General features: G+C 33.7%; 1 protein-coding gene across 3 annotated transcripts; it reads right to left on the bottom strand.

Annotated features, from left to right (window-relative positions):
• Nucleotides 1-14,198: 14,198 nt before the first annotated feature.
• On the bottom strand, nt 14,199-23,617 carry LOC104212758 (phosphoinositide phosphatase SAC2-like). 3 transcript variants are annotated; one of them, XM_009762109.2, is made up of 17 exons: nt 23,382-23,613; nt 23,126-23,230; nt 21,645-21,849; nt 21,396-21,561; nt 20,624-20,846; nt 20,273-20,349; nt 19,750-19,937; nt 19,577-19,674; nt 19,321-19,454; nt 19,080-19,208; nt 18,215-18,554; nt 17,738-17,859; nt 17,522-17,635; nt 16,450-16,641; nt 15,649-15,825; nt 14,880-14,988; nt 14,199-14,653 (listed from the first exon to the last, which is right to left on the bottom strand). In XM_009762109.2, exons 2-17 carry the CDS (start codon nt 23,219-23,221, stop codon nt 14,537-14,539), a joined length of 2,487 nt encoding a protein of 828 aa, XP_009760411.1. In that variant the 5' UTR covers nt 23,222-23,230; nt 23,382-23,613; the 3' UTR covers nt 14,199-14,536. The 3 variants fall into 3 exon arrangements, with proteins under 3 accessions (XP_009760411.1, XP_009760412.1, XP_070016416.1); XM_009762110.2 differs by lacking the exon at nt 16,450-16,641 and having other exon boundaries at nt 23,382-23,612; XM_070160315.1 differs by lacking the exons at nt 14,199-14,653; nt 14,880-14,988; nt 15,649-15,825 and having other exon boundaries at nt 16,548-17,101; nt 23,382-23,617.
• Between the last annotated feature and the right edge of the window lie 3,222 nt (nt 23,618-26,839).

Genomic DNA, 26,839 nt, shown 5'->3' on the forward strand with positions numbered 1-26,839 from the left:
TGAATTTTTTCTTTAGTCAGCATTAGGGTTTTAAACCCTAAAACTGAATTGTTCCTTTAGTCAGCATTAGGGTTTTAAACCCTAAACTGAACCTTTTTCCATTCAGCCAGCATTAGGGCTTTAAACCCTAAACTGAGCTTTTCCATGCAATCAGCATTAGGGTTTTAAACCCTAAACTGGATTTTTCCTTTAATCAGCACTAGGGTTTTTAAACCCTAAACTAAATTTTTCCTTTAGTCAACATTAGGGTTTTAAACCCTAAACTGAACTTTTTTCCATTCAGCCAGCATTAGGGTTTTAAACCCTAAACTGAGCTTTTCCATGCACAGTATTAGGGTTTTAAACCCTAAACTGAATTTTTCCTGCAATCAGCATTAGGGTTTTAAACCCTAAACTGAATTTTTCCTTTAATCAGCGTTAGGGTTTTAAACCCTAAACTGAATTTTTTCTTTAGTCAGCATTAGGGTTTTAAACCCTAAACTGAACTTTTTCCATTCAGCCAGCATTAGGGTTTTAAACCCTAAACTGAGCCTTTTCCTGCAATCAGCATTAGGGTTTTAAACCCTAAACTGAATTTTTCCTGCAATCAGCATTAGTGTTTTAAACCTTAAACTGAATTTTTCCTGCAATCAGCATTAGGGTTTTAAACCCTAAACTGAATTTTTCCTTTAATCAGCGTTAGGGTTTTAAACCCTAAACTGAATTTTTTCTTTAGTCAGCATTAGGGTTTTAAACCCTAAACTGAACTTTTTTCCATTCAGCCAGCATTAGGGTTTTAAACTCTAAACTGAGCCTTTTCCTGCAATCAGCATTAGGGTTTTAAACCCTAAACTGAATTTTTCCTGCAATCAGCATTAGGGTTTTAAACCCTAAACTGAATTTTTCCTTTAATCAGCGTTAGGGTTTTAAACCCTAAACTGAATTTTTTCTTTAGTCAGCATTAGGGTTTTAAACCCTAAACTGAACTTTTTTCCATTCAGCCAGCATTAGGGTTTTAAACCCTAAACTGAGCCTTTTCCTGCAATCATCATTAGGGTTTTAAACCCTAAACTGAATTTTTCCTGCAATCAGCATTAGGGTTTTAAACCCTAAACTGAATTTTTCCTTTAATCAGCACTAGGGTTTTAAACCCTAAACTGAATTTTTCCTTTAGTCAGCATTATGGTTTTAAACCCTAAACTGAATTTTTTTCCATTCAGCCAGCATTAGGGTTTTAAACCCTAAACTGAGCCTTTTCCTGCAATCAGCATTGGGGTTTTAAACCCTAAACTGAATTTTTCCTTTAATCAGCACTAGGGTTTTAAACCCTAAACTGAATTTTTCCTTTAGTCAGCATTAGGGTTTTAAACCCTAAACTGAACTTTTTCCATTCAGCCAGCATTAGGGTTTTAAACCCTAAACTGAGCCTTTTCCTGCAATCAGCATTGGGGTTTTAAACCCTAAACTGAATTTTTCCTTTAGTCAGCATTAGGGTTTTAAACCTTAAACTGAACTTTTTCCATTCAGCCAGCATTAGGGTTTAAACCCTAAACTGAGCTTTTCCATGCAATCAGTATTAGGGTTTTAAACCCCTATGCTGAGCTTTTTCCTTGCAATCAGCATTTGGGTTTTAAACTCTAAGCTGAACTTTTCCCCCAGCTAGTCGGTATTAGGGCTCCAACCCTGAATTGAGTATTTTTATCTTCCTTCATCAATTTTATGAACTTTCTGGCGAATAATTCACGAAATTTTCCTAGTGAAACTGGGGCAGAAAATTTCGTTCGTTTGTTTGTTTTTCTCCCGCAGGTCTAACCTCGAGCCACACGGATCGAAACGACCTACGAAGTGAGTCTCAACTCAGAATCAAAAAAAAGAAAAGAAAAAGACAAAAAGAAGATGTCCCGAGATATCGGAGTTAAATGGAATGCGGATCGACTCCAACATTGGATTAAGATTCAAAACTCTGCCAGTCACGCCTCACTCAGCATCCCAGAGAATAAGCAAGCACCTACAACTCGCAAGCATCAAGATTCGGATCGAAGTCTCCAAGCAAAATCAGCTAAGACCCATGATCAAGTCGCAAAAGAATCATAGATAGGGATCTTGTAACTAGCAGTTGACATGCATATAAGTATTTAAGTTCAGTTTCAATTTTTCTTTGGTTGTAATAAGGCGGTCAGTAAAGTAGTGGTGACTACAGCAACAGCAGTAACAGCAAGCATTGCAGTCCCATGGTAGTCCCAGCTACCGAAACTTCCCGAACTACATTGACCTGATTCCTGTTTAGCCCGGGATATGTAGGAAATCTTTGAAGCAAGATTCGGTCAAAACTTTCAAAACATGCTTCACACGGAGTAGTCCATAGGCAAAAATCGCTTATATCCGCTCACTTTATCTTTGCACGAAAACTCTTCGTGTTTCCGAACAAAGAGGGGCAGCTGTGAGCACGTGATTTTTGTTTTACGCGACAATCGCTCCAAAAGAAATAAAAATAATAACAAATGGTCCTACTGTACAATTTTTGAAATTTTGCATGGCACTTTGTAATTATTTATGATATTTTTGCCCATTTTTTTATTTTATTAAAACAAAATACAAAAAATGTATGTGTCATGCGTAATTTGAACCGTAATCCGGTTGTTAAATGAGAAAACCATAAATAGGCATTTTTGTCCATGATTGTTGTTTTGTTTGATTTTACCTGCTTCAAATATTTTAATATGTGTGTGCAAATAATTGTATTAAGTGTCTATTTAATTTTAAATTTGATTTACTTAGGCTTTGTTTTTTTTTAAAAAAAAATGTAATAATAATAATAAAAGATAAGTGTAGAATTGGTTTGAAAATCAGTTTGGGCTGATTTTCATTTTAATTCAGGGCCCAAACGAACAACCCAACCCAAATTACCCGGTCCAGTCCAGTTCAGCCCCTAACCATCCAAACGACACCGTTTAATCCAGTATGATCTGGGCCGTTGATCTCAGATTGATCAACGGCCAAGATCTCACACCCCATAACCCACTAATGAACCCGACCCATTCCACCCGAACCAACCCTGACCCTTACTAAGCCAAACGACACCGTTCCACTTAAGCCCTCAGATCCAGGCCGTAGATCTCGATTGATCTAACGGTTGAGATCAAGCCATCCACCCCGTATATAAACCCTTCCCCCTTTCACCCCGCGCCCTAATCCAAACCCCCTGCCTTAGGTCGTCTTCACCAGACCCTTCCCCTCCAAACCCTAGCCGCCCCTGTATTCTTCACCATGAAAGCCGGCGGCATGAACGCCGGTGACCTCCACCTTAACACCATAGAACCCCCCACAACCCTGAACATGGATCTGTCAACCGCTTAACTCGAATCCCTTCCCACCTTCTCGAATATTCATTTGAAGATTCAAGTCGGAACCTAACTTACACCGTTTGACCCCAGTTTCGCACCAGACACTCCCCAGACCCCCTCGTGACCAAACCATGCTTGGTTTGGTCCGAATCTGACCAGGGAAGCATGAATCCCGGATCTAATTTTTGGAACCTTAGGGTTCCTCGTCACTGGTCCGTATCTCGTTTAAACCAAGAGATTAAGGTCTAATGGACCTTAATCGAAGTGTTTCTCATCTGAGAAACACTTCGATTAAAGTCCGTTCAGCCTTAAGAAAGGTCTGTTCGAGTCCAAGCTAAGGTTTTTGATTTTTCGGGATTTAAGGTGAGTTTTGCTTTCTTTTCTTTATTTGTTTTAGTCCATGTGATTGTTTAAAAGGCTGTTCATGTTTTGTGAAATTTGTGTTTCGAATTTTACCAACTGTGTCCTGTCCACTTTGCCTGAACCTCTGCGTTTGATTGAGTCCTTCTTCTACTTGTTCTGATAATGCGTATGTATGTATGTGTTGTGCAATTAGATGAATTTCAAATTTGAACCGATTAACTGACTCCTCGAGTACAATTCTATTTGGTCAGTACAATTCAAATCATGTGTCGATACTGTTAAATGTCTGATTTTTGGCTACGATTGTGCATGTTATGATTAATATAGTCGAGTCGACATGTGTCGTCAATTAGTTTCAACTGTCTGAACAATAACAAATCGATTTGCTTCTGTTAAACATTGCCTGAATCAATTAAAGAACTAAGTTTAGTTACTTATAGTTGTTAATGTGATTTCAGAAACCTAAGGTTTGGTCTGTAATTGCAATCTGAATTGATGGCATGTGCACTTGTGCACAACATGTGCATAAAGGCCCTTTTTGAATTAAAATAGTTTTGACAGCATATGCTGTCAGACTACATTCTGCTGCCCATATTCTGCTTTAGTTCAGAAATATTAAACCTTACTTAAAAGTAAGTCTGCCAGGGAATATCATGGGGTTGTGTTCTTATTTAAATAGTAAGTGGAATCTGAAAATAGGATAGCACGTGGGAGGGTGTTCTGATTGTCTAAAACAGGCTATTAAAGGAGTGATTGGAGGCTTATAAAAGGGAGGTCTTCCATCAGTTTAAGGGGATCAGAAAAAGGGACACCTGATATTAGAGAGACATTAGGAGAAGATAAGATAAGAGAGGGAGGAGGAAGATAGGGATACACCTGAAGAGAGATACACACAAAAGGGAAGCTGAAACCAAACAGAATCAGTTTCTAAGTGAGAAAGAGAGTTTATTTTGGAAATCAGGAGGGGGAATTTAGAAAAGAAATTCTTTGTTCGACTGGAAACACTACTTTTCCTCATCCTTTCGTGTCTGAAGTCCAGTATCCAGTTTGTTTTGTTTCTATCAGATTTTAAGATTTTCCCTCTGAGTTTTGAAAAGATCAAATATTGATTATTGCACCATTGGTTTACTGCTTTGGTCTATTGGTCTGGGATTGTCATTGCTGCTGTATTGCTTTGTTTGTTACTACCATTCTTGTGCTGCTGCTGCTGACTCTTCTGCTTCCACTTCTTCTTTGCATTTCAGTATCCAGGTACACATTTCAAGTCCCATATTGGTGTAACTATAACAGTCTGAAAGCATGAAATGAAAGATGGAGAAGTTTAAATGTCTGTTGTAATACTCATGGCATGTTGATTTCTTTCTATATATATGATTAGTTTGTAAATTTCAATAGCAGGAAAAGATCAGTTTGGTGCTTAGCTGAGTTCTAGTCTCTTGCGTCTTAGTTTATAGTTGTTTGTTAGTACGAGATGTAATGGTACAATATGTAGAATGCATGGATAATTGACATAGAATTTTTGACCGGATTCCTGTTTAACTATAATGACATGCATAGGATAGAATATTTTCACCTTACACAATGATGTTCTGTTTTACTTTAGTTCTTTTATCAGGACCCGCTAGGCAGTATATAGGAGCACGTTCGAATCCCCATTAGCAATAATGCCTAGTGTTCAATTCCCTTAATCTAGCCTAAAATAAGTCTAGTTAAGTTCAATTCAAGAAATGTTTGGATACAAGTATAGCATTTGGTCAATCTCGCATGCTTCACAAGGTATGACGCCTCTTCACTTTGTAAATAATTAAGTAGAAATTGATAAGAATCCAGGTTAGGCCAAAGCATATAATTAAATTAGCATGTACCTTTCCTTCTAGTTTTAGGGACAAACATAATAGAAATGTAGTCACTTTAGGATATCCCTTCTAAAATAGAGACGAGCCTCGCCAAATAAAAAATGTAATTGCGAGGCCCTCAATAACTAACCATAATAAACATTTAGAATTCAGGACAGGTCGTTTAGTGAATCTCATGACCTTTCTCCAAAAAATAATAACGCGTAGACTCTTTAGGCGCGGCTTAATTAAATTATATTCTTAAATTCGGGTGCACATTGATGTGACCCAAATCCAAATCTCAACGGAGTCAAAATGTGTTGACGATCACGGGTGCATTGATTGTGACGTGGTTCGAGATGCATTTTCACTACGTTGCAATTCTATAAAAATAAATGATAATAATAAAAGCGGTTTAAACTTAATAAAAGCACGTAAGTCATAACATGTATTTAAATCAGATATTTAGTCATTATAACAATTTAAGCGACCGTGCTAGAACCACGGGATTCGAGGGTGCCTAACACCTTCCCTCGGGTCAACAGAATTCCTTACTTAGAATTTCTGGTTCGCAGACTTCATTTGGAAAAGTCGAAAATTTCCTCGATTTGGGATTCAAGATAAACCGGTGACTTGGGACACCAAAAGCCAAACCTTTCCCAAGTGGCGACTCTGAATTAAATAAATAATCCCATTTCGAATATTGTCACTTAAATTGGAAAAACTCCCTCGCGCATTTAACCCTTCGGGGCGGGCGCGCAAAAAGGAGGTGTGACAGCTCTGGGAAATACTAAATTCCTACCTACACCATCACTATTTGAAACACATGTCATTGCCTTCTCATCATCATTGTCGCTAATGAGAAGAACAATTAAAGGCACACTTTGCCAGGTACTGTGTCTTAGTTATTCTTGGTGGAAGTTCTATTGCATGTCTAATAACGTCATAAACCTCTTCTAATAATCGTTCGGCAATCTAAAATTCCAAAACATAAACTAAAAGTTCAATTCATATCCTAAACCTTCAATTCATATCCACAAAAGTTCAACTCATATCCTAAAAGTTTCAACTCATATCGTAAAAAGTTCAAGTCATACATAAAAGCTTCAATTTATATCGTACAAGTTCAATTCACAAGAACAAAATCTAAAAACTAAAAGTTCATCAATTCTTATCCTACGAGTTTAAACATAAACTAAAAGTTCAATTTATATCCTAAAGGTTCAATTCATATCCACAAAACTTCAAGTCATATCCTAAAATTTCTATTTATATCCTAAAAATTCAACTCATATCCTAAAAGTTTCAATTTATATCCTACAAGTTCAATTCACAAGAACAAAACCTAAAAACTAAAAGTTATATTCATATCCTACGAGTTTAAACATAAACTAAAAGTTCAAGTCATATCCTAAAGGTTCAATTTATTTCCTAAAAGTTCAACTCATATCCTAAAAGTTTCAACTCATATCGTAAAAAGTTCAAGTCATATCCTAAAAGCTTCAACTCATACCTAAAAGGTTCAATTCATATCCTAAAAATTCAACTCGTATCCTAAAAGGTTCAATTCATATCCACAAAAGTTCAAGTCATATCCTAAAGGTTCAACTTATACATAAATGCTTCAATTTATATCCTAAAGCTTCAACTCATACCTAAAAGGCTCAAGTCATATCCTAAAAGTTCAACTCATATCCTAAAAGCTTCAAGTCATATCCTAAAATTTCTATTTATAACTAAACTATCAAGACAATACAAAGATTCAAGGTTCAATTTATATCCTAAAAGTTATATTCATATCCTACGAGTTTAAACTTAAACTAAAAGTTCAATTTATATCCTAAAAGCTTCAACTCATACCTAAAAGGTTTAATTTATATCCTAAAGCTTCAACTCATACCTAAAAGGCTCAAGTCATATCCTAAAAGTTCAACTCATATCCTAAAAGCTTCAAGTCATATCCTAAAATTTCTATTTATAACTAAACTAGTTTTATCCTAAAGGTTCAACTCATTGTTATTTCAAGCATTATTACACAACTAATGTTAGTTATCCTCTATGTGGGTGACTCGTTGTACTCAAACAAGAGCCACGCAACGATTCGCTTAAGGCGTTAAACATTAACATTGTCTTGAACTTTAAGAGAAAATCCAAATATATATACTATCACGTGTCTATATTAAATATCTACCTATAAACTAATCAAGATTAAACTAAAAGTTCAATTTATACCCTAAAAAGTTCGATTCACAAGAAAAAATCATAAACCCTAAAAGTTTAGGGTTTCTTCTCTTCAAACCATTTCTTGCCCAAATTAATAGGTAAAACCAAATATTTTAGCTACTAACAATTATCATAGATTTAATTTAGCTAAGAACAATTAATTTTTAGGGTTCAAACTAGAAGGAATTAAACAAATTAAAATAAGTCTATTTCGAAAAAATATAAATAAAGGAGAGAGAAACCTACCAGCTGGGCAGTGGAGGACACCGACGGAGCTGCTGCTGCCACCGACGGGCGTAGGTGGCGCCGCTGCTGGAGGGAGACGGAAGGGGGGGGGGGGTTTGAGTGTGAGAGAGAGAAGAGAGGGTTTGGGGAATTTTTTGAAGAAAATAAGAGAATAGGAGGGGAAACCCGTTTTTAACTCTGTTTTTACAAAAAACGACCAACCTTGGTCGCTATTTTTGGTACCAAATATGTGTTGACTATTTTGACCAAAATAGCGACCACAGTTGGTCGCTAAATTCTGACCGTTTTACCAGAATAGCGACCAACATTGGTCGCTATATAAAAAAAATTAAATTAATTATAATTCAATTTAAAATTTATATTTATTTAATTCAATTAATTTTAATTCAATTTAAAAAATTCAATTAATTCTAATTCAATTTAATATATATAATTTTAAATTGAATTTAAAGTAATTTAATTGTTTAAAGCTTTCAATTCATATCCTATATATATATATATATATATAAGCTATATTCGATACAGTATTACCTAATACACTTATACTCAGTGCATAGTATAGCGTAAGTATATATATTATATATATATAAGTTATATTCGATACAATATTACCTAATACACTTATACTCGGTGCATATTATAGCGCAAGTATATATTATATATATATATAAGCTATATTCGATAGAGTATTACCTAATACACTTATACTCAGTGCATAGTAAAGAGTAAGTATATATATTATATATATAAGCTATATTCGATACAGTATTACCTACTACACTTATACTCAGTGCATAGTAAAGCGTAAGTATATATATTATATATATATACGTCATATTCGATATAGTATTACCTAATACACTTATACGCGTAAGTATATTATATATATATATATATATATATATATATATATAAGCTGTATTCGATACGGTAATACCTAATACACTAATACTTAGTGCATAATATAGCGTAAGTACATATATTATATATATATAAGCTGTATTCGATACTGTATTACCTAATACACTTATACTTAGTGCATAGTATAGCGTAATTACATATATATATATATATATATATATATATATATATATATATATTATATATATATAAGCTGTATTAGATACGGTATTACCTCATACACTTATATATACTTAGTGCATAGTATAGCGTAAGTACATATATTATATATATAAGCTATATTCGATACAGTATTACCTAATACACTTATACTCAGTGCATAGTAAAGCGTAAGTATATATATTATATATATATAAGCTATATTCGATACAGTATTACCTACTACACTTATACTCAGTGCATAGTAAAGCGTAAGTATATATATATTATATATATATATATATATATATATATATATATATAAGCTGTATTCGATACGGTAATACCTAATACACTAATACTTAGTGCATAATATAGCGTAAGTACATATATTATATATATATATATATAAGCTGTATTCGATATTGTATTACCTAATACACTTATACTTAGTGCATAGTATAACGTAATTACATATTATATATATATATATATATATATATATAAGCTGTATTAGATACGGTATTACCTCATACACTAGAGGTAATATACGTAGTGCATAGTATAGCGTAAGTACATATATTATATATATAAGCTGTATTCGATACGGTATTGCCTCATACACTTATACTTAGTGCATAGTATAGCGTAAGTACATATATTATATATATATATAAGCTGTATTCGATACGGTAATATCTAATACACTAATACTTAGTGCATAATATAGTGTAAGTACATATTATGTATATATATAAGCTGTATTCGATACGGTATTACCTCATACACTTATACTTAGTGCATAGTATAGCGTAAGTACATATATTGTATATATAGACACACACGCCCTCTTCGTAGTACTATTCATCCCTTGTATTACAAAAGTATTAACGACTTACATTTATATTATTTACATAGTAAATACAAAAGTGATTTTTAATTTTGACCATTGTTGACCAGAATAGTGACCAATTATGGTCGCTATTTATTCATGAATTTAGTTTAGCGACCAAAGTTGGTCGCTAAATGTAAATCAGATTTAATTATATTTCATATAATAATTAAATTAATAATATAATTATTAAAATTGAATAAATGGGACCCAGTTAAGCGACCAAAATTGGTCGCTACCTTTCTTGCCTTTATGTAGCGACCAACGTTGGTCGCTAATTTTATATTATATATATTTATATTTTATAGTTTTTCAAAATAATAATATAATTATTAAAATTTTGTAAGCGGGTCCCACTTTAGCGACCAATATTGGTCGCTAATCTCAGTAAATGTTTGACCAAGCAAGTCTGACCAATCCAGTCAACATTTTGACTACTTTAGCGACCAACCTTGGTCGCTATTTGGTTTTCACAATTTATTTTATTATTTTTGCTAGTTTAGCGATCAACTTTGGTCGCTTTTTCCCATAGACCAAATTTGGTCGCTATTTTTTGATCGCTTTTTACAGGAATTCTAGTAGTGTGCGACCAGACTTACCAATTTCTCCTTGTGGACTTAAGCCATCGTTTGCCGTGAATCCCTTTAATTTGTCCACAGCTTAAAAATGTGCGTTCGTTTCAACATAGGAGTATATCATACTGGTGTTTATATATATAGGTTTTAGGTGGCCTGGATGATTAATTAACAGACGCGCGCAGTACCCCGGCCCTTATGGTTAACAGTACTATTTTCCAACAATATTGTACAAGTGAAGTAGCTGCCGCGTGCATGTTTTACTATTATATTGTATGGCTGAATTACGGGGCAAATCTTCTTTGGCAATGAGCAAATAAACTTTGCACAAATTAAAATAGCTAGTGAAGTGAAGACGAAGCTGTTTGCCATAGAAGATTAGCCCAGTAATGTATCCACACACAGTTTGAATTTGAAGTCTCACTTGACCCTTTCTCTGATGAACATTAATTCTAATACTTGAAACCCGTTTATATAGCAAAGAGGAAAATGTAGTATTCTTTAATTGGAGTATATGCTATGTGTACAGGTCTCGAGGAATAATATGCATATTCTGAAATGCAAAATCTCATGAACACATTCTTTCTTTGACATTTGACGTCAAACAAAGAGTTAATTTTTACTTGTTTGAAATGGGAACCATCTCATTTAAAAGTTTAACAAGTTAGAGAGATCGTATTTTATTTACTTAATATAAGTAAACAATCTCGGAATCAAGATTTGATAGTTTCAATAGGTTTGTATGATGATTTTGGACTTAAATGTATATTCGGATTTGGACTCGAAGGTTCCTATATTATGTCTTCAACAATACTTATGTGCTCGCGTATACAATGAAGCTGATCAAAAACCTAATTGTGTTATATGTACAAATAATTAAATGAAATCATATTCTTGCACATTCATAGGAAGTGCATAATTTTGAGGATGGTAAATAATTACGAAGATTGCTTTTTGCATCAAATCTTTTTGACTGTTTAATTTGTATGTTTTATATGGAGGTGTCTTTGACTCAATCTCGAGTTAATATATTATAATAATTGGTTTCATATCAATTATTTATAAATGTTTAGTGGATTTCTTACTATATGTAGAAAAAGTTACCGGGTTCACGTGTTTGTCACTGACTCACTTATTACATTTTCTTGCGGTTTAAGGCATGTCTCTAGAATAGTACACCTCTATTTGGAAGCAACGAGTTGAGTTGCTGGCTCTTAACTATTCCAAAAGACATGAAGAAATCAAATATCATTGGGACATCTGAACAGTTGAAAGTGAAGCATCTGAAACTTGTGGCTCCCTTTTTAGCTCTGGAATATCTACTGTCAAAAGGAGATCAAGGAACGAATGAGAGAAAAATCAAACCAAAAAATTAGAAAAGAAATTGAAGAGCACATTCCTGAGATTCTATGGCACATTCTCCTCCATCATCAACACAAGCTTTTTCTCTTACCGTTTTATCGAATTTAAGTCCCCCATCAACATCAACATCAACATCAACATCAGGTGCGGGTAAATTTTTACCGCCTCTGGCTTTTTGCATGAACTACAAATTCAATATTGAGAATCAACTATAACATGAGAACTGGAATAATAAGGCCCTCTTAACTTATCAAATGGTAAAAACAATAATCTATCAACACTTTTTTTTCATGTTGAATTCATGGATTATGCATTGCAACAAAACCAATCATCTACAGTAAAACGTACAAATATTAGACGAAATATATCAAGAATGAAACTTTTCCAAGAAACTCAAGTATTATCCAAATAATTGACTGAAAGTTAAGTTACAATGTTATGTACTCCTAGTCTGGGTCAGATTCTCTCCATTTTAAATAAACCAATTCTGCAATAAAATTGATTCAACTGCAATAAAAGAAGTTTCTGCTAAAAGTTTAATTTAACAGTGCTACTAAGTAAGAAATGTTAAAGAAAAGATAAAGATTAATCGATTGCCTTATCTTTGGACATTAACAACATGAAATATTATTTTTATTCTATTTACCAATGGTATAACTGCTTTGCTACCTAGCATTTTGTCCTATTCCACATTACTTTACATTAGATACCTAACATATGCTACGTGAACTATATCTACAATAGGCAATTGATGCATAGCTAGAAGGTGGTGAATGATGCTATATTACGAAGTCTTGGTTTTGAATTTTTCCCAACTTTGACAAGTGGTCGGCGCAATTATTAACTTATCAAAGTATGAAGTAGAGAAGTTCCGACATGAGACACCTACACTCTTCCATTATAGCACGATCAAGATGATTTCATTAACATTTCTCAAAGTTAGCAATACCAGGACATCACTCGAGTTGGTTTCAATGATAAATTTCTTCAAGTTGTAATTTTTTTTGCTAGGGTTAGACCACCACGTATAACGCATACTGCGTGCAAGGCTTGTTTTCATTATAAGCTTGTGGTACAAGGCACATAAAGTGCCATGGTTTACGCACTGGATTTTAATTACTAAAAATACAACAACAATATAATAATAAAAGCCCAGTATAATCTCATAGGTGAAATTGGAGGGGATAGTGTGTACGCAAACCATACCACTAGTAAAGAGGTTATTTCCGATAGACCCTCATCTCAAGAAAAGGGGAACAAAAAGTTATATATATATATGCTACATTATCCTAAATCGATTGGGAAAATACGATTTTGGAAAACAAAAAAGTCCAAAATGTTTAGGATTAGTATTTTAACATTTGATAAATAAATAAAAAGATCCATAGTCTAAGATTTAGATTTAGAAAAACTGCCAAAATGCTAGCTTTTTCACGCTCGTGCACGTGTCGTATTTTTATTTCCTTTTACCTATTTAAATTCCAATAAAGGATTTTTTTTAGTGCTTTATTTAAAAACAAATACATATAGTCCTAAAATAATGTCACGAAGGTTTTCTTTCAAGGGTGGCTCAAGGGGAAGGCTAGTAAAGCTTTTGGTTTGACCTCCTAAATTTTGGAGCTCCAAAATATTTTTAGTTGTGAATTTTTTATTTTATTTTAGCTTAGACAATATTAAAGTTTATAAATTAAAAAACTCCTGATAAAAGTTAGAAAGAAAAATTATCTAATTTTTAACAATAAAAATATTTTAACTTTAAATTAAGCTACTTAAATCTTCATATTGGTAAATAATATTTTTTAAAATAAGATCCAAGGTAACATATTATGAATATATGGGTAACATATTATTAACTTGAATTTTCTTACCAATGTAAATATTAATGCTCCATATTGTATTTTGTAAAATAATTACATTACAAACAAAAAGAAAGAAAAAAAAAACCAATGTAAATATTAATATTATGTTTTGTAAGATAACTACACTATAGATAAAAAGAAAAGCAAAAGAAAGGCCCCTTATTAAAATTTGATTTTAGGCCATGAATTTTGTTGAGACGCTCTTGTTTTCTTTATGGGGTAGTAAATTGATAAATTTTGAACTTTTAGTTCCTCCCACATTATTTTTTTAAAATTTTAAGTTGACATTCTTTCTGTAAATATACAAAAATGAACTTGTTTTAATCTAAAAAAGTGTTTAATCTTTGTTTTTTATATATATAAATATTTGGAAATCAAATTTTGGTTAAGGGAAAATATACCAAAACGTCTTCTGAAAATCAAACACAAGCTGTTGATGTAAAGCTCAAAAACATTCAAAATAGCGAAGAACGTCTTACCTGTAAAAACGAATAATGGAGATCCCAGTTCTTACAGTACATAATGTACATACCGAAACCTTTATAATCTATCCTTCTGGAAAAGATAACTAAAACCAACCAAAATAATTTTCCGTTTCTATGGTCAATCTATACTTCCAAAATATCATTTTCTATGGTTCTGGAATTTTACAACCTCAATATCTTTCTGTAAGCTAATTTTTCTTATGTAATATTTTTGGTCACCTGTCGTCTATTTCCTGTATGTAATCCGCATCCTTTGGACGGGTCCGTTGAATAACTGTCCAAAATAGTATAACTTAAAGAACCAGAACCGAACTTCAAGGGAAAAGAATATGTCCATCGTTAACCCAATGCACAAACTTCTCAGAGAATTGCCGATGGGTCTCCCTACTTTGTTGGGCATTAAAATTGATATCTTCAGTAGTCTGCTCCGTCTAAAGTAACAAGATTTGGAAAGTAAAAAGAATTACTCAGGCAAATTTATAGAGAAAACATGAATAACATGTAAAAAGCAGAAAATGAAGACGTACGATCAAGATTTTTATTACTCAGAAGCTTCCAGATATTGTATTGGCTTCATTTTTTAAGGTGAAAGTGCTATCTTATAATGTTGTTGCCATTAGATTATCCTCAAATAGTCTAAGATCTACATGAACTAACCTTCAGGCTTGCCCCAGAATCATAAGCTGAGAAGTTTGTTTCTGCTTTAAGTTCATTTGTCACACTATCTGCTAACAGACCCCGAGATGGAGAACTTATGATTGAAGATCTGCACAAACAAGATAAGTTTTAGTTTTAACAACAAAATATTAAAAAAACTATGCCATTAAGTCCTTGTTTTCCTGAAATCATCAAGGCATGACTGCAAAGGTGGTGCGTCTAACCAGTAAAAAGTAAAAACATTTTCCCGGTTAGAGACATAAGACACAACAGAATTGATTTGACTAAATGATGATTGCTACTAAAGAGTCTTGTTTCTCAATGTATTATTACGTCAACTTGAATAGGTCAAAATATAGAAAAGCACTAAAAATGAACCGGGCCAAAAGCACTGTTCTGCTTTTGCACCACTCTGTCATTAATAGCTGAAGTCGCTAAGTTATCAAGCCTAAATACCCAAAATACTTTTACAGGCCACTAAAAACACCAAGTTGCATGATTCCTGAAGTTTGGGTCCTTGATGTTGCAGTAATACCAGCAAGAGAACTGAACCTCTTTGTTTTTGGGATAAGGAATAAGCAAGAGAAGTAATTAAATTAAATTAATCAGCATTTAAGATATTGAATATATTCTCTCCTCCCCCCCCCCCCACTTTTCTTTTAGGGTTTTGTTCCGGGACAAGTATTCCATCCCTTATTCTTCACCTTAAGCACGGGTTAAAACTACAAGGACACCTATTTATGCATTGGTCAAGATATACGAAGTATACCTCTCATATGTTTCTTCTTCACATGAATTTCCCGACGAAGAAAGCCAATCAACATCAAGAAAATTTGAGGTATCAAACAAATCTGCACACTCATGAAATTTAACGCTGCCACTTCCGAGACACTGCTCTAACTGCATATCATGGAAAAACTGTCCACCATACATTGAGGGGGTGTACCTATCACAAGAAGAATGCGCACCAATTGTGATGAGCCATATCAAGTGAAAGGTGAAAAAGAACAAAATAAAATAAAGCAGTAATTTCTTCCGAACAGCATCACCTCAACCCCAATAAAAGGAAAAAAAACTTAAAATGATTGGCTAAGACCCGTGTTACAAATTCCGATGTCTTTGAGCAAACAGAACTTTTCAAGCTGCAATACGGTGATACCTTAACTTCACATACAGCCATGAGGTTAAGCGTTATAAGGTAAGTTCAGTAATATATCATACATTCTCTGCACATATGGTCATAAGGATTTTAGGAGTGATAAGGGTTGGTCAGTAATGTCAATCACAAATAGATAAGCACCTGGCTGCCATTAAAAGTATTTCATAAAGACACATATACATTATCTTTGTTAAAATATACATGCAACAATACAAGGAGCATTCAAAATCATTCAAACTTCCAATGCATTGGTCCATGGAAGCATGAAGGAACCATGAGGGAGATGTTTTTGTACCATAAGTAGTAGTTAGCAGCTACTCGATAAAGAAATACCCGAGGACATCATGAATCACCTGAGTATGTTACTGCTCCAAATGAATTTATGAAGCATATAAATCTAAACCGAGCTACCTGGTAAACGAAATATCAGTGTCACATGTAGATATTTCTGGTGTGGACTCTGAAATACCCTTACAACCACCTTTGCCACAGACAGTCAAAGGCTGGTGAGCGTCTTCAGTCTGATCTATGTCTGTGTCTTTACCATGAGAGCTGCTTCCACAGCTTATGTTTCCTTCTGATAGCGACCTTTTAATAAATGACCTGCGTATTAACAAACTGCTTTGCTAACAGCTTTGATACAATTGTCTGGCAAACAGCAAAAGTATCTTCCTGTTCTGGATACTTGATCAGAACAGCAGATTAACTTGAAATACTAATCAGATTTAGGAGGCACGTTCTCCTCTTTTTAAATTTGCGGTGGACACGTAAATCAGAATCATCTTTAACCTTCATATCAGTGAGATGGTTACAACGCAGGCTGACAGTGAAGATGGGCATAAAACAGTGAAATCTCATGGATCAGCATGATATTATAAAACCCAAATATTGGTTTTACAATGTTTAAACCTTTAGTAAAAGCAATTTGGAAGACAGAAACAAGCCACAGCCTGGAACAGCGTGACAACAGCAAGATTGTGCTATCCACCGTGACACCAGCCATGGCACAACCAACTGCAGCGCTCTCCGCCTGGAAGTGGCAGATCTTCTCAAACATGGGCACCTGACACACTTGCTGTCAGATAAATTTAAGCATCGGTTCTCCCGTCCCAAATTTTGAATTAACTTCAGGAATTTATCACATGTTGCACAAACCAAAAGGCCATTTTAGAGCCAACCTGTAAGCTTCTATACACATCTACTTCTCTGATCTGACCCCCAAAAAAAGGCCAACTAATGGCCCCACAATATGTTCTCCTATTTTATAAAATATACATCTTCTTTTCATCTTTGTAGTCGGGAAGTCAACCTCATTGAACAGAGTATAATGTTGTGTCATAAATTACCGAGAGCACAACTTAAACAGTTCAATAACAATTTTTAATTATTCAGTCGTAAGAAAATGAAAAAATTATGTAGCACAACAGAACCTATATAAAGGAAGCAAGTTGAGAATGCACTCAGAGAAAAGGATCATGCATACCTAGAACTTTCTGCGGTTAGAGTTGATCCGTGCATCCTAACATCATAGTGCTGTTCTGGATTCAGTTCCCACAGAGATGGCTTTCCCTCTTGTGGCTGGAAATGGCCCAAGAACCTAGAAATGGCACCACATTATCATAATTTTTTTCAAAATTGCCCGTATCTTTTTGGAATAACAGCCTCATGGAACTTATTGCTATAGAAAGTATTCACATACACATTAATGGCATCTTGTTTCTCAGGGTCCATGTAGGCATTGCTGTAGTAGCGCTGAAGCGATCGGAAGAACTCTTGAGACCTCGTTGTTGCTTTCCATTGGCCTCGTATTTCTGAAAAAATCTGTTTGGGTTCCATATTCATCACTACGTTAGATGGTAACAGTGAGAATTTGATAAATGAAGAAGAAGCTACGCTTCAGTAGTGAAACAGTATGCAAATGTTTAGTCACAAGCAAAAAACTGGAGCATCAAAAACTGAACCGTGAACCACTAGCCCTCTGGGATTTCTCAGTTATCAAAAAAATATTTGTCCACCATTGCATCCACTAACATGAAGATATCTTATAAGAAGTGCATCATGAACTTAGATGGAGTGAAAGATCTGCTTCCACAGAACCAACTCATTACTATAGTTTCCATCAGAAGACTGCACAAGAAAATAACAGAATTTCTCGTAAATAGCAGAGATAGATTACCTTGTTATGTGCAGCAGAGCCACCATATTGTAGTGCAAGAGTGTCTCCCATTTCTTCGTAGATCCTCATTAGGTCATGTGCTATAGGAGAATGCGAATCAATGTTCTCCACATCTATAAAGCCTAAGGCATGCAGCTGATGGGTCAGTGCGACCAGCCCATACGCATACTGGCCAACATTTGTGCGATCCAAACAGTCTATACAATTCGTTCTTAAGACTCCCTTTTGGACTGTTGAAAGTTTGACATAGTAAGCTCCACGCAGATCATCACTCCCATTGTCCACTTCAACATCCATTTCATAGAGGTCCTTTTCAACATGGTCTCCACTACTGTCGCAGCTGCATCAAATAAGATCAACATGAAAAAGGGAAAGGAAAAAAAAGGAGATTTGATGCTCTTGAGAGTGAAGCAAATACGAAGTGGACATAACCCAGGTAAAAAGTTATTTTTAGCAGAAACTTTTTCAAATTTCAACTACTGAAAAATACTCAAGAAAACAGGTGAACATCAAGTTTAGCTTTAGCTTTAGGGGTCTCTCTCTCTCTCTCTCTCTGAGAGAGTGTGTATCTTGCATGAATTAATCCAATCTTTTATGCATTGAAGTGCAAGAAAAATAAAAATAACCAGCATGCAGCAAAACTATATGCACCAGACTGAGGTTATATTTAACTAACGCCTCAACTTATGTCCCAACCAACACATGTTGAATGCGAAGATACAAGAAAATCTGAATGAACATCTAAGTTCTGCAGCATAAGCAGTGTTGCAAGGAGTTCCTAAGTAATATAATATTTGAGAACAATTAACTCTCACGAACTGATAAACTAATATCTTTAAGAGGATAATTTGATTCGCAAACTCACCCGATGGATGACAGCTTTAGCAATTCCCCACTTCTTGATGTAGGGATTAGCTGACAATGGAAAAGGCCTGTTAACTCCAAAGCATTAACGGCCACCTCACCTAGACGTATCAAGGCCTTTGTAGCTTTGCTGTAAGAGAGATGCCAAATTGTCATGAAACCATAGATCAGTACGACAGATAAACAAAATAAGAACAATAATTACACAGGAAACATCAAAGATAGAGGCAGCAACAGCATACATTCTTGGGTGTTTGTTTAGATCCCAGTGAAGAAATCTCAACTGGTTGTCCTCAGGAAGATCTTTATTTATGAAGTCAATAGCATTAGCGAATTCTGCACGAAGAATCGTTTCTCTGGGCCTCTTCTCACGAGTCTGTTTAACATAAAAAAAAATAACAAATAAAGCAAGGGAGAGAGTCTGAGAAGGTCAGAGTACCGCTTCGTAATGAAAAAGTAAGAATAATGGATTGAATACTGAAGCCTGCAAAAAATTACCTTAATTAAATTTAATATAATAACTGGATTTCCATATCTTTGAACAAGATCTTCAAAGTGAAGTTTGGTGGCTTCAAACTTGAGGTCCTTCCTAGACACTAAAGGGTAAGAAAGTTAACAAAAATTTGAGCAAATGGATACTCGAAAAAATCTCAAGTGTCTTTTGGACGTACATATGATGTCAGGTTTTAAATTCAAACGTGACGTTTCCTGAGACCAGAAAAGAGGTATTGAACCACGGTTCTGTACAACAGCGCTTACTCCAACAGGGGACCCTTCACGTACATTTTCGAACACAATCTGTTCCGTCTCGACGTCATTTGCTACATGACCCTTCTCATTTACTCCTCTTTTCAAATATCTGCGTGAAATAAAAGGAATTAAAACTCCACAACAAAAATTGTTAAGCACTTACAATGCTGGGGTCACATTATAACAACAAAAATGGTTAAGCACTTACTGATGTTGAGGTCACATAATATATAATACCTATCACATTATGCATTCACATGAAAAGTAATTAAAAACATTTAAGAGGTGCGAGAGCTTGCTTCATAATTTGGTGTGTACCTTGTTCCAGGCCACTTGCCAGGACTTAAAATAGCTAACAAATTTAGCACAATACAAAATCTATCTAAAAACAATGAAATTAGTGAATAGCAGGAAAAGGATGATATATGTTTCAATTGTACAAACCTGGTACCAGCATAATGACGAGAACGTCTAGCAATTAGGGTTAAGATGAAGTCCTGTGCAGAAATAGTAAGTGTAACCTGTTCCACAAACACGAGAAAATGATAAACTGTTGAAAGTACGATTCCATTTATGGTGTCATTTAATTGGTAACGCAAACATAAAATGTCACAAAGATATATTCTGAAATAAAATCATAAGCTATTTACATCCAATTGAGTACTCCAACTAAAACATATAGCAATATGGTATATCATATCAAAATGGCATCTTGCCCAGCTACGTTAGCTAGGATTTAGATTTCTGCTCAGTTACGCGTATAAATTTAGAAGAACAATTTCAAACAGAAAATACCTGTTTAAAGAACCCATAGACTAACGCAACTGTCCAGAGAGTATTTTGGAGCTGATTGTGGATTCCGCGAGTTAAGAATTCATTCCATACAAACATTGTCTCATAAAGGGTGAGTCCTGTCTCTGAGTTGCTCAGATTCTTTTGAAAACTAATCATAATAGGATAGGAGTAGCTGAAAAAGAAGTCCTTTGTGAGGTCCACCATGTGCAGGAGCTTTTGATATCTGTTTCCCGAAAAGAAGAAAAGAAACAAAAAGAGGAACCAAAAGAAAAAAGTGAGTTAACATAAATCTGATGCAGCAACTCAATAGAGGGGTAGGGAAAAAAGTTTAGAAATAAGCAATATGAAATAAAAATTTCAATATGTGCGCCGCTGGAATCCTGAAGATACCTTGTCTCATTCAACATGTAAAAATTTGCCCCTGTAGTTTTGTAGGAAATAAACTGGCAATGGGCTCTATGAATGACTTAGCTATAAAATGCTCAACTATAGAATTTCTCAGTATACTCTTTCTTCGAGCATCTGAATGACTCGGTCAACATGAAATCCGTTGGGCAGTGAATGCGTTACAAGGTGTATTGCTAAAATAGTATAGCAATTATCTCAATAACATAGGACTTCGTACAGAATGCAAAGTTCAATAGTTACCAAACAGAAGAATATTAAAGTTATATAAAGATACAAAGAAATCAGAAGTGTTTTCGTTCCATTATAATGCCTTCCTAAAAGTACTACGGACATTTTACATTTACATGCAGAATTGACTAAAGACCTGTTCTCATCCTTAGAATAAGCCATATTGGAAAGCACAGTAGAGTGCGGAATTGGGAACATCTCGCTCTTAGTGATAGCATAAACAGCATGACCACATATCTTTCCAATCTTCCTTCTTTCCGTGATAACCAGGAAGTAATAAGGTCCCAAAAACTTTATAAAACCTAGAAGAAGAAAAGAAACATCAGTTGTGTCAAACATCATCACACATCTAATAAAAGGGTGACATTTAGAAAGTATAATATACCAATAATTCCGTAGCAGCGAGAAACGAATTTAAGCCCTCCAGTAGATGTGTTTCCTTCATGTATTCTTTTTAGGAGGTCTAAGCATTCAATTTCTGAATATGACGTAGGATCTTCATGAATGATTAGTTCCGAAGGTTCTAATCTGTCAATCTTTAATACTTTCCAAAAAGTTCTGGTCTTATCCCATCCAACCATGTAGAAGTTCTGTCCCATATAAAAGTAAGTTAAATATCCCTCTAAACACCAATTAAGGTAACGTCATAATCTTCACACAGATCGAGTAATAGATATAACGACAAAAGTAATTAATGACTTAAAAACTGCGCAAAATGACACATTTAGGCAGATTCAGCAAATTCAGCATAAGAGAGAGATACAACCTACCAAAACGGGAAAAATAACTAAGGGCCAGATTGTTTCGAAGCTATAGTCCTAGATTCTCGGAGAGCAGATACACTGAATACTAGACGGGTAAACAGCGCGCGAGTCGGTACCTAAATCCGTACTCCATAGTATTCATTACTCATTATCGATGCATTCATTAACGTAGCCACAAGAAAATTAATGCACCTAGCAAACTGGACACGTACAGGAGCTCAAACACAACTAAGGGCACACCAATAAAACCACAGAGTTGATCAAAACAGTGAAATTAATTTATCTCTTGAGATCGAAAAGTTAATGACCATATCGTGATCTAAAATGAAAGAGTTGTACAAACCATGTGAAGAGTACAACTCAGCATTTTGAGAAAATATTTACTTACTCTGTCCCAATTTGTTTGGCATGTTTTGGCAAAGTCATTAGACAAACTATTAGGGCAAAATCAGACTAGATCAGTTTAAGTTAAATTAAGATATTTACACACAATCTCGGAGATTGTTTTGAAGCTGTAGCCCTAGAATCTAGGGGAGCAGATACGCTGAACGCTAGACGGGGTAAAAAGCACATGAATTAGTACCTAATCCATACTCCATAGCATTTATTACTCGTTATTGATGCATTCATTAACACGTAAACGAGAAAACTAAAAAAAAGCGGGAAGCTTGTAGAACTTATAATGCACCTAGCAAGCTGGATAGCTCGAACAAAGTTAAGGGCACACCAATAAAACCAAAGAGTTGATCCAAACAGTGAATCAATATATCTCCTGAGATCGAAAAATTAATGACTATAAGTTAAAACCATACAATTCCGTTAATCTAAAACTACATTTGACAAAACGATTACTCTCTCCGTCCCAATTCATTTGACATTTTCCGCAAAGTCAACATACAAACTTTCAGACTGGAATAATTCAGATTAACATTTAGATATTCAAACACAAAACAGAGAACATTCTTAGTTGTGATTCTTCTAGATATCAAAACACGGCGAAAAATTTAAATTTTAAACTGTTAGTTTAAGTTCACCAAATTAGAATGTTTAGTCTTTTAAGTAACAGAGATGACAAAATGACAGCAAATCGTCGAACATATACCGAGCGAGTCTCATAAAGCCGGAACTTTTGCAGATAAAAGCCTCTGCTGTTTTCATGTGAATTGATTAAACGCCGTTGCTTGTCATCTGTCCCCATGCTTCGCAGCTGTTCCAAACATAAACAGAATTCTTCTTTTATCCCACATAAACTTTAGAATCATAATCACAAGCAAAAACAAAACAAAACAAAAACAAAAACTTGAAATTAAGACTGATAAATCAAAAACAGAAAAGAGCATAGGGAGAAAGAGATCAACCAAGTAAAAGAGTGAATTCTCGCCGACGGTGGAGGAGAGTGGTGAATGGCGGGGTTTACAGATCGGACAAGGAACAGCTCCGGCGACTATGTCCACATAATAAAATGGGTATATATATATTTAGTTGGAAAAAAGAGTGTTCAATTTTTTGTACAGCTAAGCGTAAAAAGGAACTTTTCAAAATTGAGCCGTATAATAATTCAATCATCATCATGCTGTCGTTAATTTTCCTGCTTCTGAATTTTACTGTTTTTACCTGAGTACCTCTGCATTTACGTTTGTGGGCGTTTGGTTTTGATTTTTATTAAAATTTAAAAAAAAAAAAACTCTTTTACATTTTGATAAAGACATTAGTTGTGTCTCGATTATATTATTCAAAAATAATTGTGTTTTAATTAGACACTTTAATTCAAAAATAAAAAATAAATTTATAAATCACCATCATGCAAAATGATGCTAATTTACTCATATTTGTATATCTTAATTATTTCTTTTACCAAGTGTTATCAAAGTAGATATACGAGATCAGAAATGAATTGCTAGTCGGAATAATTTATGAATCGAGCGATGCTTTAATGATCTGACGATGAACTTTTTTTTCTAATTAAGTGCTCTCATAGTCTTGTAGGAAAGTTCGACATCACACGACTCATAAACTAGATTTTATGCAGGAACTATATATTTATGGTACGAAATTAATTAATGACTCGTGGCGCGAAAAGAATTAACGGTAAAATAATTATTTAATTATGCATTATAACTGTTTGCCAGATTAGCATGATGTACACTATCTAGAATTGGATTACACCAATATATTCGAAAAAAGAGATGCCATCAATATAAAGGAAAAGGGAAACGTTTGACATGTGTTCAGTAATAATCATAATTATCTTTTAACCAAGTGTTACTAAAATAGATATACGAAATCAGAAGTGAATTACAAGTCGGATCAATTTGCGAGCAGTTAGTGCCTCCGGTTTAATAATGACAAACTTCTTCTTCTAAATACGTGCTTTCATAACTTTTGGAGGAAGTTTGACATCACACGACTCGCCAACAACATATACATAATGCGAAATTAACTAGTGACTTGTGTCGCAAAATTAATTAATGGCAAAAATAATTATTTAGTTTTGGATTATAACTGTATATGCTAGATTAAAATGCAAACACTATTGTAGCATCGGATTGCATCAATTTAATCTGGAAAAATGATCACATCAGTATAACGAAAAAGGGAAATAGTACAAGGTTGACAGGTTGTACATCTATTTTACATTTGGAAAAATTAAATATGATCTAAGAAATTGGAGAAAATATTATTATGCATAAAAGAGCAGCCTGGTGCACTAAGCTCCGCCAATAGAAGAAAAATAACAGAATTTCTTAATCAATAAATGAAAACATGAAGCCAAATAATGACTTAAAAGAAATTAGGCTATCGCTAAAAATAATTGGTTAGATTTAATTTATTTAAAAAAAATGTTTGAGTTGTTTTAATTTTCTACAATTATTTTGAGTTTTGTTTTCAAGGTCAGTACATTCTTTACAAACAGACACCATTATTTTAGTTTTAATATATATATATATATATATATATATATATATATTAATTTTCTGCAGCTTTATAAAAATTAATATAAAAACAAAATGATTTGAGAGAAAAATATAAACCTTTCTCTTTCTTCAAATAACATGTAGCTTTCTTATTGTCACCTGCTATGAATTGATGATTTCTATCGTTTCCATCCAAGAATGATTTTTGAGAAAAAGTCAAAATATTTAAAAATTGGTGATGTTTATTTTATTAACTTTCAATTGTGCAAACATTTTAATAACATGCTGAAAATTACTCATTACTCCTATCACAATTTAAAAAGCAAAAACGGAGCTAGAAGGTTACATATGGATTTGACTAAACCTAATAGTTTTCGTCTAAACTCCGTATTCATATTAAATTTTTTATTAAATGTGTATAAAAACTAAATTTAAAACTCAATTACTAATACGTGATATTATTATCCTGGAATTTAGAATAAAAAAGAATCCTATAAGAGTCAACCACTACACTTGCCAAGAACAAAGTATTATGATAACAAATTCATTATATCTACGATAATAGTAATTTGACACATATTTTAAAAATGAGAGAATTTACCACGATTAGTCTTTTTTCCTTTTTTGCTAAGTATGAAAATTGAAATGAGATAAAGTTGGGATTATCTAACTTGGTTTATGAAGTAGTTCAACCAAAAGATTATAAATCGTCATGTGTGAAAGTTTAAATTAATCCAATGACTTCCTTCGTCCTCGATTAACTATATAGAAAGGTCGACATAAGCATATTGTTATCAATTATTTTATCAATTACCTACGTTTGTTATTTTGCTTATTTTTGTAATCGATAGAGTAGAAAAATACTAAATGACAATCTGATATACAGTTAACAAAGAAATTGCATAAAAAAAATATTACGGATAAAAAAATTCGACATAAGCATAATATTGTTAACTGTTACGGTTATTCTTATAATCGACTATCTCATTTAATTACGATTATTCTTATAACTAGAGTTTAAGATAACACAACATTAAAACACAATCATAATAGATAAGAGAATCACACCAAAAGGCATACTATAGAAAGGAGATATAGCTCAAAATATAAACTTAACTTTGATTTATCTGAATTAGATTTCCTTAATCTCTAACCTTATCCGAGTTCAAAACAATAGAAATGCATATATATTCCTTGGCCCCATCCAAAAAATAATGCTAATGTGAATATGCTATATTTGTTATTCTATATTCATCAGCAAAATAATGGGTTTCTTTTTTGAAAAGTTTAATAGGAAAAGGGCTAAAATTGCCCCTGAATTATACAAAATAAAGCACTTTTGTGCTCCGCTAATAATTGGGGTCATTTGTGCCTTTTTACATTTTTTAATTATGTAGAAATTCGTGTGAATATTTAGATTGTTGATAAAATAAAATTTGGGCACCTTTCAAACCTTATAGAAGAAAAGGAAAACTACCACCATGAAACCTTATACCATTCAAACTTTTATGGACGAAAATTAACTATGAAATTTAAATGAAAATTTGGGAAGAAATTTGGGAAGTCATTGCCTATTTAATTTATGGTTTAACATTGGCATGTTGCCTACCCAGTACATCATATTATGTGTACTGTAAAATAATCCCAAAAAGTATTTTTTTTCCAGTTCTATTTTATATCACATCCTGTTATGTTTTGTAAATAAAAATAATGACATATTCTTATATTTGTAAGTCTTTAATTTAATATTTTTACTTTTCTCATAATGACACGCTCTTATATATAGGGATTACATAATATTTTAAAGAAATTTGAAATATTACACAGCATGATTTTGCGTGTGTATGAAGCTCCTTTTTTTTTTTTTTTTTAAGAAAACAATCTATTACATAGGGGATTAC

Source organism: Nicotiana sylvestris, chromosome 10, assembly GCF_000393655.2.
Source record: "Nicotiana sylvestris chromosome 10, ASM39365v2, whole genome shotgun sequence".
In the NCBI taxonomy this organism is placed as follows: Eukaryota; Viridiplantae; Streptophyta; class Magnoliopsida; order Solanales; family Solanaceae; genus Nicotiana; species Nicotiana sylvestris.